The sequence below is a fragment of the Canis lupus genome, chromosome 20 (genome assembly GCF_048164855.1).
Source record: "Canis lupus baileyi chromosome 20, mCanLup2.hap1, whole genome shotgun sequence".
In the NCBI taxonomy this organism is placed as follows: Eukaryota; Metazoa; Chordata; class Mammalia; order Carnivora; family Canidae; genus Canis; species Canis lupus.
Window position 1 is genome coordinate 28,617,847 of NC_132857.1, and position 18,080 is coordinate 28,635,926.

At 38.3% G+C, this 18,080-nt stretch overlaps 1 protein-coding gene across 2 annotated transcripts in view; it reads left to right on the top strand.

Annotated features, from left to right (window-relative positions):
- The first annotated feature begins 4,298 nt into the window (after positions 1-4,298).
- The window catches only part of CYP27C1 (cytochrome P450 family 27 subfamily C member 1), a 46,005-nt gene continuing 32,223 nt past the window's right edge, over positions 4,299-18,080 (top strand). The window contains exon 1 of one of the 2 annotated variants that reach the window (XM_072788773.1): positions 4,299-4,435. In XM_072788773.1, the coding sequence (XP_072644874.1) occupies positions 4,411-4,435 (25 nt within the window). In that variant the 5' untranslated portion in view covers positions 4,299-4,410. The remainder of the gene's footprint in view (positions 4,436-18,080) is intronic. The other variant, XM_072788774.1, reaches the window with a different exon arrangement.

An 18,080-nucleotide genomic window follows, 5' to 3' on the forward strand; every position in this document is an offset into this window, starting at 1 on the left:
TTTTTAAAATTTTTTTTTATTTTTTAAAAGATTTCATTTATTTATTCATGAGAGACCCAGAGAAAGAGGGAGGCAAAGAACAGAGGGAGAAGCAGGCTCCTCCAAGGGAGTCCCGATTTGAGACTTGATCCCGAATCCCAGGACCATGCCCTGAGCCAAAGGCAGACACTCAACCGCTGAGCAACCCAGGCATCCCTATTTTGAGTACTTTTAATGAATTTGAGGTGATAATTTTTATTAGAGGTTTTTCAGCATCTGTGGAAATAAACGTGATTTTTCTCCTTAGATCTATAAATATGACGTGTTCATTTATTGATATTTAATAAATATCAATAAATTGTATTGATATTCCTGGAATAAATCCCACTTGGTTATGTTGCATCATTTTCATAATATCGTGTTGGATTCTGCTCACTAGTATTTTATTTAGAATGTTTTCATGAATATTCATGAATGATATTTGTAATCTTTTTTACTATCTTAATCAGGCTCCGGTAATATTCCTCTTTTATAAAAAGAGTTAAGAAATTTTCCTTCATTTTTAATGCTCTGGAAAAATTTGTAAAACACTAACTCTCTAGTCTTTGAAGATTTGGTAAAATAACCCTGTGAAACTTTGAGGACTTAGTTCTTTTTTAATGTGGAAATTCCTGGATAATTGGATAATTTTTTCTACTTCTACAGAAATCAGTCGGTTTAAACTGTCTACTTCTAATGGAGTCACTTTTGATGAACTGTATTTTCATAGGAAGTTATCCACTTCACATAGGTTTTCAATATTTTCATAGAGGTCTGAGAAATAGTCCTTTAGGATTTTAAAAATCTCTTCTGTTTCAATAGTTATTTCTCCATTTAATATTTACTTTGTATACTTGTACTCCTTTTTTTTTCTTCGGTAAATACAAGTAGCAGTTTGTCTGTTTTCTTAATTCCTCCCCCCAAGAAACCAGGATTTTCTTTTTTTTTTTTTTTTTTTTTTTTTTTTTTTTTTTTTTTTTTTTTTTTTTTAGAAACCAGGATTTTCATTTACTAATTGGATCTATTGTTTCTTGATTCTCTGCCTCATTAATTTCTGCTTTCATTTTTTATTAGTTTCTTTCTTCTTTCTCAGCTCTTTGAACTGCAAACCTAAATTCTTCCATTTTTATTGATAAAAATGTTAAAGGCTACAAATTTTCCTCTGATCACTGCTTTAAATGATGGATTGTACTATTAGTTTTCATTATCAATTTTTAAAAGAAATTTCATAATTTTGGTTTGAATTGTTCCCTTTGCTCAGGGATTTTGATAGAAGGTTATTTAATTTCCAGGTAGAGGGGTCTTTTATTTTTTTATTTTTTTTATTTTTTATATTTTTTAGAGGAGTTTTTAAAAAAATTATTAATAATTCTTGTTCTTCTGTTCCAGCACCATTTGTTGAAAGACGTTGTCCATCATATTGCTTTTGCTTCTTTGTGAAAGGTCAGTGGCTTTTGTAAGGATCTATTTCTGGGCTGTCTATTCTGTTTCATCAAAATATTTGTCTATTCTTTCACCAATATCACATTGTCTTGATTATTGTAGCTTTATGTAGGTCTTGGAAGTTGGGTAGCGTCTGTCCTGCAACTGTGTTCTTCATTTTTGTTGGCTGTTCTGGGTCTTTTGCATCTCCATATAAACTTTAGAGTCAGTTTGTCAATAGCCACAAAATAACTTGCTAGGATTTTGATTGGGACTGAATCTATAGATCAAGTTGGGAAGAACTGGCATATTGACAATATTGGGTCTTTCTAGCTGTATAATGGAATATCTCTCCATTTGTTTAGATCTTTGGCTTCTTTCATCAGAGTTTTGTAGTATTATTCATATAGAGCTTGTACATATTTTATTAGATGTATACTTAATATTTCATTTGCTAATGTAAATGGTATTCTGTTTTTAATTTCAATTTCCAACTGTTCATTGCTAGTATATAAAAAAAACTGACGTATATATTAATTTTGTATCTTGCAACCTTACTGTAATTGCTTATTCATTCTATGAGGGTTTTTTTTGATCCTTTGGGATTTTCTACATGGATAATCATGTCATCTGCAAACAAAGATGGTTTTATTTCTTTCTACCTAATCTGTATATATTTTATTTCCTTTTCTTACCATATTGCATTAGCATGGATTTCTAGTATGACGTTGAACAGGTGTGGTGAGAACAGACATCCTTCCCTTATTCCTGATCTTAGCAGGAAAACATTTAGTTTCTCACTATTAAATATGATGTTATCTGTGGATTTCCTTTATTAAACTGAGGAATTTTCCCTCTATCCCAGTTTGTTGAGAGTTTTTATCATGAATGGGTGTTGGATTTTGTCCTATGCTTTTTGTTTCTATTGATATGATCATGATTTTTCTTCTTTAGCCTATTGATGTGATGGATTGCATTAATTGATTTTCAAATCTTGAACTGTATATATGTGGAATCATTCCCACTTGATTTTGATGTGTAATTCTCTTATACATGGTTGGAATCAATTTATTAATATTTTGTTAAGATATTTGCTTCTTATGTTCATGACAGATATTGGTCTGTGGTTTTCCTTTCTTGTAATGACTTTTTCTGTTTTATATAGAGTAATACTGGTCCCGTAGAATTAGTTAGAAAGTATTCCTTCTGTTTTTTTTTTTTCTAGAAGAGATTGTAAAAAATTAGTATAATTTCTTCTTTAATGTTTGGTAGAATGCACCAGTGAACCCATCCGGGCCTGTTCCTTTCTGTTTTTGAAAGTTATTAATTATTGATTCAATTTGTTTAATAGATATAGTCATCTTTAGGTTATCTATTTCTCCTTGTGTGAGTTTGGTAGATTGTGTCTTTCAAGAAATCGGTCCATTTGGGCAGCCCCAGTGGCTCAGCAGTTTAGCGCAGCCTTCTGCCCAGGGCCTGATCCTGGAGACCCGGATCGAGTGCCATGTCAGGCTCCCTGCATGGAGCCTGCTTCTCCCTCTGCCTGTGTCTTCTTTGCCTCTCTCTCTCTCTGTGTCTCTCGTGAATAAATAAATAATCTTTTTAAAAAATCTTCATCTTTCTCTTTAAAAAAAAAAAAAAAGAAATCGGTCCATTTCATCCAGGCTATCAAGTTTATAGGCATAGAATTGTTCATAATACTCCTTTATTGTCCTTTTGATGTGATAGTTCCTCTTTTATTTCTGATATTAATAATTTATCTTTTTCCTGCTTATTAGTCAACATGACTAGAGGTTTATCAATTTTATTGATCTTTTCAAAGCTTTTGGTTTTGTTTCTTTTATTGATTTCCTGTTTTCGATTGCATTAATTTCTGCTCTGTTTTTGTTTTTTATTTTGTTTTTGTTTTTTTTAGTGATCTCTCCACCCAATGTGAGACTCAAAGTCATGACCCTGAGATGAAGACTCAGATGCTCTACCAACTGAGCCAGCCAGGCATTCCTCTGCTCTAATTTTTCTATTTATTTTTTTCTGCTTGCTTTGCATTTAATGTGCTTTGCTTGTTTTGGATTTAATGTGCTCTTCTTTTCCAGTTTCCCAAGGTAACTAGATGGATTTAAAATCAATAATCTGAGTTATCCTTAGAGTATTGATTTTAAATCTTCTTTCTTTCCTAACATGTGAATTCAATGCTATACATTTCCTTCTAAGCACTACTTTCAATGCATCCGTCCCACAACTTTTGATGAGTTGTATGTTTATTTTCATTTAGTTTGAAATTTATCTTGAGACTACTTTGGTTCATGAATTATTTAGAAGTATGTTGTTTAATCTCCAAGTATTTGGGATTTATAGATATTATTCTGGTACCCATTTCTAAGTTAATTCTGTTGTGGTTTGATTGCATACTTTGTATAATTTTCATTCTTTTGAACTTATTAAGATGTGTTTTACAGCCCAGAATATGTCTATATTGGTAAATATTCTGTATAAGCTTGAAAAAATATATTTTCTGCTCTTGTTGGATGTAGTCGTCTATAGATGTCAATTAGATGCAGTTTGATTTATGGTACTGTTCACTTCAACTATGTCTCTACTGATTTTCTGCCTGATGGATCTGTCAGTTACTGATTAATAGTCAATTCATCTATTGTTCCTTGCAGTTCTATCAGTTTTTGCCTCATGTATTTTGATGCTCTGTTGTTAGGCACATACATAGTAAGGATAATTGTCTTCTTGGAGAACTGATCCCTTTATTATTATGTAATGTCTCTCTTTATTCCTGATAACTTTTCCTTGACCTGAACTGTTTTCTTAAGATTCATTTATTTATTTTATAGAGAGAAAACATGAGTATGAGGGGCAGATGGAGAGAGAATCTCCAGCAGGCTCTGTGCTGTGTATGGAGCATGACATGGGGTTCAGTCCCACTACCCTGAGATCATGACCTGAGCTGAAACCAGCAGTTCTATGCTTAACCAACTATGCTACCCAGGTACCCCTGAATTCTTTTCTCCAAAATGAATGTATTTTCTTTCTTTCTTTCTTCTTTCTTTCTTTCTTTCTTTCTTTCTTTCTTTCTTTCTTTCTTTCTTTTTCTTCTTTCTTTCTTTCTTTTTTTTTTCTTTCTTGTTTCTCCCTCGCCTTTCTTTCAAATCTACCTATATTTAAAGTGAAGTGTTTTTTTGTTTTTTTTTTTGTGGACAATAGATAGTTGGGCTTGACTTTTTATCCACTCTGATGTTCCTGTCTTTTAACTGATGTGTTAGACCACTGATGTTTAAGTGATTATTGCTATGGTTGGATTACTGTTTTACCATATTTGTTATCATTTTCTATTCTTTGTCCTGTTCTTTGTTTCTTTTTCTACCTTTCCTGGTTTTAATTGAGCATTTTATAGAATTCCACGTTCTCCGCTTTCTTAGTGCATCAATTATATTTGTTTGTTCACTTTTTGTAATGGTTGTATTTGAATTTGCAAAATACATTTGCAACTAATTCAAGTCTTTTTTCAAATAACACTATACCAATTCACAGGTAGTGCTAGTACTGAGGATTCCTAAATCCTCCCTCCTGTCCCTTACAGCATTGCTGCCATTTATTTCACTTCTCTATAAACTGTTGTCACTGGATATTTTGTTGCTATTTTTTTGAACAAACTTATCTATTAGATCAATAAGAATAATACAAACAAAATATTTTACTTTATCTTCATTTATTTTCTTTTTTTTTAAAAAAAGTATTTATTTATTTATGAGAGTGAGAGTAAGAGAGAGAGAGAGAGATAGCAAGAGCATAAGCAGGATTAGGGGCAGAGGGAAAAGAAGAGGAGAAGCAGACTCCCTGCTGAGCAGAGAGCCTGCTGTGGGGCTCGATCCCAAAACTCTGAGATCATGACCTGAACTGAAGGCAGACACCCAACTGAGCCACCCAGTGCCCCCATTTATTCCTTTTTTAATACTCTTCCTTTATGTAGATACAGATTCCTGACTTACATAATTTTCTTCCCAAAGAAGAATTTTGTTTGATGTTTCTTGCAAAGTAGATAGTTGGTGACAAATTCTCTGATTTTTATTTGTCTGAAAGTCTTTCTCTTTCCCTTTATTAAAAAAAAAAAAACATTTTATTTATTTAAGTAATCTCTACATCCAATATGGGGCTCAAACCCATGACCTCTGAGAACTCAGGACCCATGCTTCTCTGACTGAGCCAGCCAGATACCTCTCTTTCACTTTTTTTTTAAAAGAATTTATTTACTTATTATTTATTTACTTATATACTTATAAATTTACTTATTTATTTACTTATGGAGAGACAGAGGCAGAGACACAGGCAGAAGGAGAAGCAGGCTCCATGCAGGGAGCCTGATGTGGGACTTGATCCCGGGACTCCAGGATCACTCCCTGGGCCAAAGGCAGACACTCAACAGCTGAGCCACTCAGGTGTCCCTCTTTTTCACTTTTTAAAGATAATTTTTCTAGTACAGAATTCTAGGTTGGTAGGTTTTCTTTTCTTTTTTTTCAATGCCTTAAATATTTCACACTACTGTCCTTTTGCTTCCGTGGTTTCTGAAAAGAGGTCTGGTATATTTCTTATCATTTCTCCTCTATTGGTAAGGTGTTTTTTCCCTCTGTCTCTTTCAAGATTTTCTCTTTGTCTTTGATTTTTAGCAGTTTGAATAAGATATGCCTAGGTATAGATTTTTTTTTTTTTTTGTATTTATCCTGTTTGGCATTTTCTGAGCCTCCAGATCAGTAGTTTGGTGTCTGTCATTAATTTCGGAGAATTCTCAGTCATTATTATTTCAAATATTTCTTCTGTTCCTTTCTTTTTTCTTCTTGTATTTCCATTATGCAGGTGTTACACCTTTTTAAATTGTCCCATAGTTTTTAGATATTCTGTTCTTTGTTATTCGTATTTCTCTTTGTATTTCGGTTTTAGCAGTTTTGATATTTCTTCAAGTTCACTGATTCTTTCTTGGGCTGTGATCAGTCTGTTGGTAAGCCTGGCATTCTTCATTTCTTTACAGTGTTTATGATTTCTAGCATTAACTTCCAATTCTTTCTTAGAGTTTCCATCTCTCTGCTTACATTGCCCATCTACTCTTTCATGTTGTCTACTTTTTTGCATTATAGTCCTTAGCATATTAATCACAGTTATTTTAAATTCATAGTCTGATGATTCCCATATATCTGCCATCCATACCTGAGTCTGGTTCTGATCTTTGCTCTCTCTCTTCAAAGTGTTTTTTGTCCTTTAGGATTTCCTTGTAATTTTCTGTTGAATGCCTGACATGACATAGTGGGTAAAAGGAGCTGAGGTAAATAGGCCATTAGTGTGAAGCTTTATGTTTACCCATCTAGGAGTTAGGCTGTGTTTACTGTAGCTTTGTCAGAGGCTAACCTTTCTCTCTCTCTCTCTCTCTCTTTTTTTTTTTTTTTTTTGGTTTTGTCTCCCCTTATCACACAGGAGCTCTACTGATGCCCCAGTAAGATGTGTGGGAAGGGGAACATTCTCTCATCTCATGATTAGGTCTCAGTCTTTTAGTGAGCCTGTGCTGTGGCCTTCTCAGGAGCTTCTCAGATCCACTGTCCCCTTATGTGGGATGGGAAGGCTAGAGTGGGCTGTAGTTGACTATCTCTCTTCCCCCAGATTGGCTAGGCATGGATAAAACCTCAGTCAGTTAGGCTCTGGTAAAATAGCTTTTCTTGAAAGCTGACCTTATTAAAAATGGAGTGTTCTAATGTATTTCCCCTTGTTAGTCTGCAACTTCTTTGGGAGCTTCCTGAGTGAAATCTGAAACCAACCCTCAATACATAAAGGGCAGGGAGAGACCAAAGTGAGAGGCAGAGCCCTCTAGCTTGTTTGGCAGATTTCATAAGCAAGACTTATGAGATTTGTCTTGGGCAGCTGCAAAATGAGTAGATTTCTGAACTTGATCCACCAGAATCTTAATGTTTATGTAGATGTCTTAACTGGGTGCTGTCATGCATACCATCTAGATAGTCTCAACACCACATTTCTATCTCAAGGCTGTATCTTTGGGGCAGCTTATGGGAACAGGGAAAGCAATTGGAACACACATTCCAAAGGGGGGAGGAGTGGGGAGCCTCCAATTGCCCAGTTCCAGCTCCTGGGTTGATTGGTGGTCATATCTCAATGACTTCCCCCAATACCCCTTCCAATTCTGTAAGTATTGTGAGATTTTTTTCTTGGATCTTCATTGTCAGAACCTGAAAAGGCTCCTGGAGGTAAAACTCACAAAAGTTTGAGGGCTTCCCTATGAATGTACACCTGGTGCTTTGGTCTCAAACTTGCCCACACTGAGCCTCCAGCAATTCATCAATTGCAGTTTCAATTTTCCTATCCTGGTACTACTTCCTGCAGAGCTTCTGCTCTTGGGCTTCATCTCTGGTATGTTGTGATTCTCTCAACAATGTGTGGGGTAGCAGCTTGCCCTGTGACCTCAGTTCGCTCTTGGGTCTAAGAAACTTATTAATTTTGTTTCTTGTTGTTAGTACAAGAGTGATGACTTCCAAGCTCCTTATATGTCATAAAAGGAAATTGGAAATCTGGGTTGCCATTTCACTTTTTTTTTCTTCACTTTCTTTGAAACACAAATAGTTTAAATTTTGATGAACTGCAACTTACTTTTTTTTTTTTTTTTTTAAAGTAGGCTCTATGCTGGGCATGAGCTTGAACTCATTACTCCAAGATCAAGAGTCACATGCTCTACCAACTGAGCCAGCCAGTTGCCCCTTAATTTTCTTTTGTTGTTTGTGCTTTAGGTGTCTTATCTAAGGAACCATTACCCAGTCCAAGTTCATAAACATTTACACCTATGTTTTCTTCTAAGGGTTTTATAGTTTTGGCTCTGTTACATTTAGATCTTTGGCCTATATTTGAGTTACTCTTTGCAGATGGCATGAGACAGGAGTCAAACTTTATTCTTTTGCATGTGATTACCCAGTAGTCCCAGCATCATCTGTGGAAAAGATTTTTTCTCCACTTAATTATATTGGCAAACTTGTTGAAAATAAATTGCCCATAGATAAATGGGTTTATTTCTGGACTCAATTCTACCTCATTGATGAAGTGTCTATCATTATGCCAGTACTGCATCACCTTGGTTATGTAGTAATCTTGACTACATAGTAAGTTTTGAAATAAGGAAGTATGAATCCTCCAACTTTGTTATTCTTTTTTAAGTTTTTTTGGTTAGTCTGAGCCTCTGCATTTCTATACAAATTTTAGGATCTGGTTGTCAATTTCTGCAAAAAAGGCAGCTACAATTTTGATAGGGATTACACTGAATTAGTAGATCATTTGGGAGAGTACTGCCATCTTAATGATATTAAGTGAAGTCTCTCAGCTCGTGTATATGGATGACATTTCATTGATTTCTTTTAAAATTTACATCAGGGTGACAGGCACTAAGGAGGGCACCTGATGAGATGAGCACTGAGTGTTATACTATATGTTGGCAAATTGAATTTAAATAAAAAAATAGAATACAAGTAAAATAAAATAGAAAAGCTGTAATCATCAGTATAGCACAAATAAAATACAATTTATTTCAGTAATATTTATAGTTTCTAGTGTCCACATCTTGTACTACTTTTGTTAAATTTAATCTTAAGTATTTTAATCTTTTTGATGTTATTTTAGGTGGAATTGTTTTCTTCGTTTTATTTTTGGGTTGTTCACTGCTAGTGTGTAGAAATACAACCAATTTTGTACATTGACCTTGTGTCCTGCAACTTTGCTGAATTCATTTATTAGCTTAAATATTTGGAGTGTGTATATATGTGTGTGTGTATTCCTTACAATTTGCAAACATATAGCTTTACTTCTTCCTTTCCAATATGGGTTACTTTTTTTTTTTCTTTTTCTTTTTCTTATCTAATTGCCCTGGCCCGGATGTCTAGTACAATGTTGAATAGAAATAGCAAGGGCATATATCCTTGTGTTTGATATTAGGGAGAAAGCTTTAGTCTTTCTTCACTGAATATGAGATTATGGATTTTCTTATGAATGTTTTTTGTCATATGCCTAATTATTATCACCTCCATTTTTCAGATAAAAACACTGGGTCTCAGAGAGGTTAATTAAGCTGCTGGAAAACCCAGGATTTGAACCTGGTCAGTGGTCTCTAAAGGCTCTTGGTACTTTCCCTCTCTGCCTGGGAGTGGCCAGCAAGAGAATCCGGGAAGAGAAGGGAGGCAGTGAGAGCTCAGTGGCTAAGAGTGGATTTTCTCCACCCTACAGGTGACTTTGGGAATCATCCATTCACATACCTTGCCTATGTCCCACCAGGCCCTCCTAGCCTGAGACAGAGGCAAGTTTGTGTGTCGCCTGTCTCTACATTTTTGTCAGTGGCAGTTGCTGAACACTGGCAGCATCAGTGCCATTTGAGGCAGGCCCTGTCCACTGCCTCTGTCTCTTCTTCTGAGGTTGGAGAGTCCCGGGGTAGAAGCACTTTCTAGGAAAAGTAATGTGTTGGGTGCAAACAATCTTTTACTTTTTGCTTTTTTCTTCCTCTAATTTCTTATCTGGAATTTTTGTTTTCCCTTAAAAAATTTTTGTTTTCCCTTAAAAAATTTCCATAGCGGATCTTCACTAATAATAATAAACTCTACTGCTCCCTGACAAATTTCTCATCTTAAAGAAGATTTTCTGAGATATATTAAGATCTCAATTTAGAATTTATTTCTTCAGACCATCCTTTGTCTCACCTATCTGACACAGAGGTAAGAGGCTTGGGTGCATTCCTCAAGAAAAGTAGCAAGGTACAGGCTTGGCCAAAACTCAGATTGTCAAAGATCTACAACATTAGAAGACGTCTAAGGTAGTGTTTTTTCCATACAGTATTGCTTCACACATGCTAGGGTATTTTTCAGAGACCATTTACTGCTCCTGCCTTGCCCTCTGATACTGTGGTGTGGAAGCCCAACTGAAAGCGTATAGTGCTTGGCTAAATTTGTGGGCTTGCAGCTCAAGGCCTGCAGTGAATCTTGATTGCACTGCTTACTGCTGGGTGGCCGTGGTCTTGTTAAACCTCTGTGAACGTCTGTTTTTGCTGTATAAAGTGGAGATTTTTATGATAATTGAGAAGCTGCGTGAGGAGGTCTGTGTAATGAATGCCTGGCCCATAGCAAATGCTCAGTGAATTATTATTAACACTGTTGCTTCCACTGTTGAGAGGACAGTTTGATTCTGAGTAGGTCTGTCTTGCACCAAATGTCTTGTTAGTGGCCTACTTTTGTCAGGGTGTATTTCAGTGCCTGGGCTCCTACATAGTTCAGGGCCTTCTTTACAGGCTGAGAAGATGTTCATGGACAGCAAAAACCTGTGCACTCTTCTCATTGGCCTGACAAGGGCCTCAGGCCTCCATGAAGTTAGGGTGATTTTGTGGGGAAATACTGATTCTCAGTGTAGGGCAAACCATGGGTCTTTAAAAATGATTAGAAGCAAAACAGCAATAATGCAGTGACAGACCCAAGGCATCACTAAGTTGAGAGTCAACCAGGAGGTCTGCTTCTCTTCCTGGAAGTCTCTTCATGACTGTTTCCAGCAGTCATGCCTGTCTCAGGAGCCCCCATCTCCCACTAACATGCTGAGGTTTCCAGGTTACCTTTTGCTCCTCTGGAGGCTCTGACCCTGGGCATGTGTGAAAGGGAAGGCCAAGCATGGCAGAAGGCTGTTTCCTACACCTAGCAGTCACCACTGGGCACCCTCTGCTCATGCCCAGAACATCAGTCAGTCTTTGTTCTTTCTCTGCCCCGGAAAGCGGAGAACACAGGTCAGAATTTAGCCTGGAAGCTGACTGGCTGTGCCGCTTGGGTACACAGAGCCAGGCCCCTCCACTCTAAGACTTGCTGCATGCAGTCTGAGCCCAGCCTCGCCCTACACACAGGTAAAGCCAGTTTCTCATTCCCAGCTGTGTGACATGGCCAAGTAGTTTCTCTTCTCAGTTTTCTCATTTGAAGAGGAGGAGACAATGAAATGTCGATGGAGACCTTCAGATGTATGGTGGTGGGTGACCAGAAATGTTACCTTATTTTCAGTCACATAGTTTCCTGCACCTCAATTTCCACATCCGTAGAATGGAGATCATATTCCCATACTTCTAAATCCCACAGGGATTTCAGAGGCTCTTTCCAAAAGAAGTCAGAGGCCAAGCTAAAGGCATCACAGGCAGGATGCTCTGGTAGAAGACAGATGCAGAGTGGAATGGAAGGAGGGAAGGTTCTGAGCTGTGAGGTAGCCAATGGAGACTCACTGAGGAATGGAACTTTAGCCGATCCTTGTAATGGGGAGTGACTGCATAGGTGGAGGAGGCCAGACATCTCTTGTGGGATGAGGAACGATGTGGGATGGCTCAGAATGAGGAAAAGCTCTGGTAGAAAAAAAAAAAAAAAAAAAAAAAAGCTCTGGTAGAAGGAGCACACCCTGTCCTGGGATCTTCCAGGTGTGCCTCCCTTTGCTGGAAAACCATGTAATCTATTGTGGGCTCTCTGCTGACTAATTATTTGACTAAGAAGAGATGAAAGCATCAGTCAGTCCTAAAAAGGGCAGAACACCTTTGGGGGCATGAAAATGGATTATGAATTCCACATTCTCATTCCTATGTATTTATTCACAGAAAACCCAATTCATAAATGTTTAGAATGAGTTGACTCATAATCCCCCAATCTAGCTACAGCCCAAGTGTCTTTAACTGATCAGAATGATTAATGACCCATGATGGAATACTACTTAGCAATGAAAAGGAACAAACGACTGGTAATGGAACAACATGGGAGAATCCTAAATGCATCATGCAAAGTGAAAGAAGCCTGACCCAGCAAGCTGTGTTCTGTAAGTTTCCATTTATATGACGTTTTGGAAAAGGCAGAACTGTAGGAGCTAACTACAACCTAGCAGTTGACTATAGAGGAACATGAGGGCATTTCTTTGAGACAATGAGACTGGTGGCAGTTACACAACTCTGTGGTTATCGGACTGTATATTGAGAAGAGTCCACATGAAATTGTACCTCAGTGGATGAAGGACACAGGAGTTGGCACCCAGGCAGAGACTCATTTTGGTCAGCTTGTCTTGGCACCCCCCACAGCTCCTAATCTGCTGGTTTCCGTAGGAACTCAACAACTGTGGATCACCACAAGCTAACTGTAGCCTCATAAAATTCTGGGGTTGATGTAATACATCAGTATGTTTCCAGACCTAATGATGACTGCCAACAGAGCATGTGTGGGAAGAGGCCAGGCAGGTAGGTGGACAGAGAGTTAGCTCCAAGTTGGGAAAACCAGAATTCTCCTGACCACTGGCTGGCAGTAGGTCTCTGGGTGTACCACTTGACTTTGATGACCAGTTGCTGATCTGTGTCTAGACGGAGAGTTGGAGAGGATCAAATGAAAATAATGTGTTCAGATATTAGTATTGTTATTATTTTGTGTCTTCATTTGTTAATTCAATTACTTTCAAAAAGAAATAAAAATATTTGGGCTAAACTTTATTTTTATTTGTTTATTTTTAAAGATTTTGTTTGTTTATTCATGAGAGACACACACAGGCAGAGACATAGGCAGAGGGAGAAGCAGGCTCCCTGTAGGGATCCTGATGCGGAACTTGATCCCAAGACCCCAGGATCACGACCTTAGCTGAAAGCAGAGGCCACTGAGCCACCAGGCATCCCTGGTCTAAATTTTATTTATTTATTTATTTTTAAATTTTCATTTATTTATGATAGTCACACAGAGAGAGAGAGAATGAGGCAGAGACATAGGCAGAGGGAGAAGCAGGCTCCATGCATCAGGAGCCCGATGTGGGATTCGATCTCGGGTCTCCAGGAACGCGCCCTGGGCCAAAGGCAGGCGCTAAACCGCTGCGCCACCCAGGGATCCCCCTGGGCTAAATTTTAAAACAGACAAGTGAATGCCACCATTTATTTTTTCAGAGCTACCTAACATGAACACCTGTCCAAGGCAAATGCTGAATCCAGTTAGCATTGTTATTGTAATTTCAAATAGGGAACATAAATATTAGGGCTTAAGGGAGATATCCAAGACAGGAATCCTAAAGAGAGGGATGCCTGGCTAGCTCAATTGGCAGAGCATGTGAGTCTTGATTCAGGATTCTGAGTTCAAGTTTCATGTTGGGTATAGAGCTCATTTAAAAAAAAATTCCTAAAGTGAAACTCCATCATAGACCCTTTCTAAGTTAAATGGAAAGTTGTTGCTCTCAAAATGAAATGAAAAGCAAGCCTTGAAAGAACTATTTTAGGCAATTTAGAAGCCATAATCATATGAATTTGCAAGCTACTTAACCCATGTACACCTCTGTTCTTCATTTGTTACAAGGGAATTCAAATGAAGTCCCTGCATCCTGTGCGCCATGGCTGGTGTGGGGTGTCAGCATCCATGGCAGGTGAAGTGGAGGCAACCAGTCCACAGAGCTCCTGGGGACTGGGGCAATGACACGGTGTCCCAGGGGACTGTAGACTGAAGTGCCTAAGCCAACTGGTCTACACCAAATCTCCCTTAGTGGACAGTGGGCTCAGGAATTCATTTAGCGACTGGAAGGTCATTTAGCTAATGTCAAAATCATGTTATGCTGTTGCAGGGAAAGCTTCCACTTAGCAAATAGGTGCTTTGTGCTTTACATCTCTTAGGAGTAGGGGCTTCATTTTACTAACTGAAACAGAAATTTGTTTTGACATTTTTTTTTTAAGATTTTGTTTATTTATGAGAGAGAGAGAGAGAGAGAGAGGCAGAGACACAGGCAGAGAGAGAGGGAGAAACAGGCTCCATGCAGGGAGCCTGACATGGGACTCGATCCCGGAGTCCTCGACGCCCTGGGCTGAAGGCGGCACGAAACCGTTGAGCCATCCGGGCTGCCCTTGTTTTGACGTTTGTAAGTGTCCCTGTGTGCCAACTCTGTGTTAGGCATGAGGGAATCCAGCCATGAGTTGGACACATTCCCAAGCCCTTAGGGCATTTATAGTCTTAGACTTAGGCTGGGGAAGCATTACATAAACATGCCCAGTCAAGGGTTAAAGGGATCGATGACAGACAGGAGAACTGGGCTGTGCTCACCAGGTGAAGTTCAGATAATTTAGTTTCCAGTGTCCACAGGGACAAAATAGGCTGGTAAGGTCAGTGGTAATGTTTGATACTTTGAGAGTTCTCTCTCTTATTGTGAATTAATCATTTAATTGAAAGTCCTCATTGCTTGGGGCAGGAAGTCTCATTAATGAGGCTCTAACAGAATGGACTCTCTGAATCTGGAGGATCGAAGGCCTCACCTTGAGCTGTGATTAATTCATCAAGTAAAAGCCACTTCATAAAGGCAAACAAAAGAATGTGCTGACTTACCTAACTGAGAAATCAGAGAGAGGGTGGTAGATCTCTTCTACAGTTGTGTCCAGTATCTCAAAGGAGGGTATCAAGGCTCCTTCTCTGTTGTTTGCAAAGCTCTTGGTCAGGTCCTCTCTGTGTGTGATGGGACAGATGGCTCACAAGCGCTTCCAGATTGCAGCCTCCAAATGAGAGAGTGCCTGTATTGATGCTCTAGCAAAATCCCTTGAGAACTCTGACTACCCTGGAGTGAGGAGCCCAGGTATCCAGCCCCATCCAAACCACTTGGACTAAGCAGAGCATCTGTGAAATGAGGAGGAGGTGGCTACTCAAGAAAAGGAGAGTGAGCAAACAATTCTCATCTCCTACCAGCCTTCTGGAGATCATGGAGGGGTTGGGTCCGCTGCCTCACACAGCCTTCCTTTCAGAATTCACTACAGTCATTTTTTGTGAATCATGAGTGTCTAAGACATGGTGAGTGCTATGAATCATGTCTCCTGCAGGTGCCCGGAGAACTGGCCTGGTCTGAATATTCTTCATTGCATTAAAGCAGATAGGTGTAGGTAAAGCATATGTAGAAGCGGATTTATATTCAAGACTCAGCTCTTTGGAGCAGGTCTCTGAGGTCTGTTTCCTCACAGAAAATGAGGACAGTGTGTCTATGTCATGGGGTAGCTGTGGGAAATAAATGGATGAAAGGGTGCAGAAGTGTCTAGGATAGGGCCTGGTGCTCCATACATGTTTATTAACATGCAAACTAATATTCATAAAGCTAGGTAGGATCGACAGTTTTTTTTTTATTATGGGAAGTTAAAGTGATTTTGGCAGCTAGACAATTGCTTCCGAAGTTTTGCTGGCTAATGAACCCTACTGGAGAACTCCCACATGCCTCTGAGGAAGGGGGAAGTTTTTCTTGTTGCCTCGCCTAACAGGGATTGTTGGGGCTACACGTCCACAGTGGCTTAAAGAGCACCAGCTTGCTCACAGAAAGAAAATTTGAGATCTCCTAGTTCCATCTTCTGGAATATCTTCATTTGATTTTCTGTTTTGTCTTTGTATTGACAGGTATGGAGAAGTAGCAAGATGATACCATTACTTTTTCTTTTGAAGCATCAGCAGTTCTTCAGATGGAAAATGAAACTGATCAGGGGCAACAGGAAGCCAGGAGAGATGTGTCCTCCAAAACATGGGAAGCTAGGCAAATTATTCCTGCCCCACCATGACCAGCAAGTTTGGGTTTTGGAATGGAAAGCTTTGTTTCCTAGAATGTCTTCTATATTGTTTTTTTTTTCTGAGATTGTTTGATCATCCCTGTTCTATTCCAAGAATATACTCCATTAAGCTTTGCTTACCTACCAGCTCCCACATTCCAGTTTTGCATCCTAGAGTCATCGGAGGTCACCTTGATTTGTGGTCAGGGAGACTTTAATGACTATCTTGATTTTACTTCCACAGATGGCTAGTTAATGTGTGTAGAGCTTATTCATCCAACTTCTAGAGGGCAGCTTTATTTCCCTTTTCTTTCTCTTGGGTAAGGGCACCTCATTGTTTCCCTACGTACTGCCAATAAACTGGTTTTGTTGAGGGAAAACAGCTGTGCACAATCTCCTGGTTTCAGGTCAGATGGGGACAGATAGTGCTGTCATGTCTACTTGAAATCAGGGTCTCATTTTTGTTTCTCTTGCTCACTGGGGAGAAAGGAATGAACACATGGACAGTATTTTCCTATTTGAAAAGAAAATTTTTTTCAGGCATGTTTTACTTGTGTTTCAGATTCTTATTCCACCCAATAAAAGGTGGAGAAGATAAATTCTCTCATTAAACTTCCCCAAAACTATATGAACCATTTTTTAAATGAACTATTTTTTATTACAAAAGCAATATTCATGAGAAAAAGAAAACTGGACAAAGACCAAAGTAACAGTTACTTTGTAATTTATATTTATTTTATTTAGGTTAGAGCGAAAGAAATTCTCCCAATCAGCATGATTTATTCCATTTCTGGGTTCATATACATTTTCCACTAATAATAATAATTAGCTACAAAACAGTAATAAGAAAACAAGAAAATGATATACAGTTCTATTGTAGAATTTCAGATTAAAAATTTATACCTACCGTAGTGAGACTCTAAAATAGCCTTCGGCTTTGTTTCATTAGAGCTTGAGGCAAATATGAAGAACTGATAACTTTATCTGTATTCTCAGCTATGGATTGAGCTTTAGAAGTTGCCATAGATGATATCCTAAGACCTAAGAGAGCACAGTGCTTCCTGAAAACCTGTTTGATTTAAATCCTTCTTTCTCCTTGTCTTTCTCTATTTTTTTACTCTCCTCTACCTTCCTGTTTTCCACCACAGGCTATTTCTTAGCCCTAAGAAAGAAGTAGCCATGCTTTAAAAAGCTTTTTATATAAATCTATATTTAACAGTTTTTTTTTTTTTTTGTCTAGAATGGACTGAATTTCCTTTTATATGTATGGTCCATTAATAAATTATTTGTTCCAGAGGACCAGTAACCCTCAGAAATACTTTAAAAAGTGTCTAGGAACAAAGTCATTGCTTAATTCTTCATACTTTCCTAGCACAACTGCTTTCCCACTTTTGCCTACTGAAATTGAGCCGGTCTTCAAACCCTGATGAAAATGCTGCTTCTCTTGGGAGGTCTTTCTTCTGCACCAGCCTTTCAACTAGCTGTGATGGCTTCTTCCCACAGATTCCAATGATATTCTGTACCAGCTTTATGACACTGATGGTAATCCAGCTCGGATCTGTGTACCTGTTGTATTCATCTCTTCTAGCTTATGAGCCCTCAAAGGCGGGTTCCGTGCCTTGCTCTTTGAATCCCTTGCAGCTACAGTGCTTTATAAATAACAGCTGCTGAGTACTTATTAGTAAGTTCTAGAAATTGAATATCTGTGGCCATCTTTGCTTTAGTTATGTACTTACAATTATTATAAATCCAGTATAGATTAACCGAGCTGTAAAAGCATAAATTGCTGATCAAAAAACAGATATGTTTTGGGATGCCTGGGCGGCTCAGTGGATTAAGCATCTGCCTTTGGCTCAGGTCACGATCCTAGAGTCCTGGGGTGGAGTCCCACATGGGGCTCCCTGCTCAGCAGGAAGTCTCTCTCTTCCTCTGACCCTCACCCTGCTTTATGTGTGCACGCTCTCTTTCATAAATCAATCAATCAATCAATCATATATTTCTTTTGCTTAGTAATAATATTTGGTGTCTGTAGTTGGGGTTTTTTTTTTTACCCCCTTCAGCTGCACAAGTA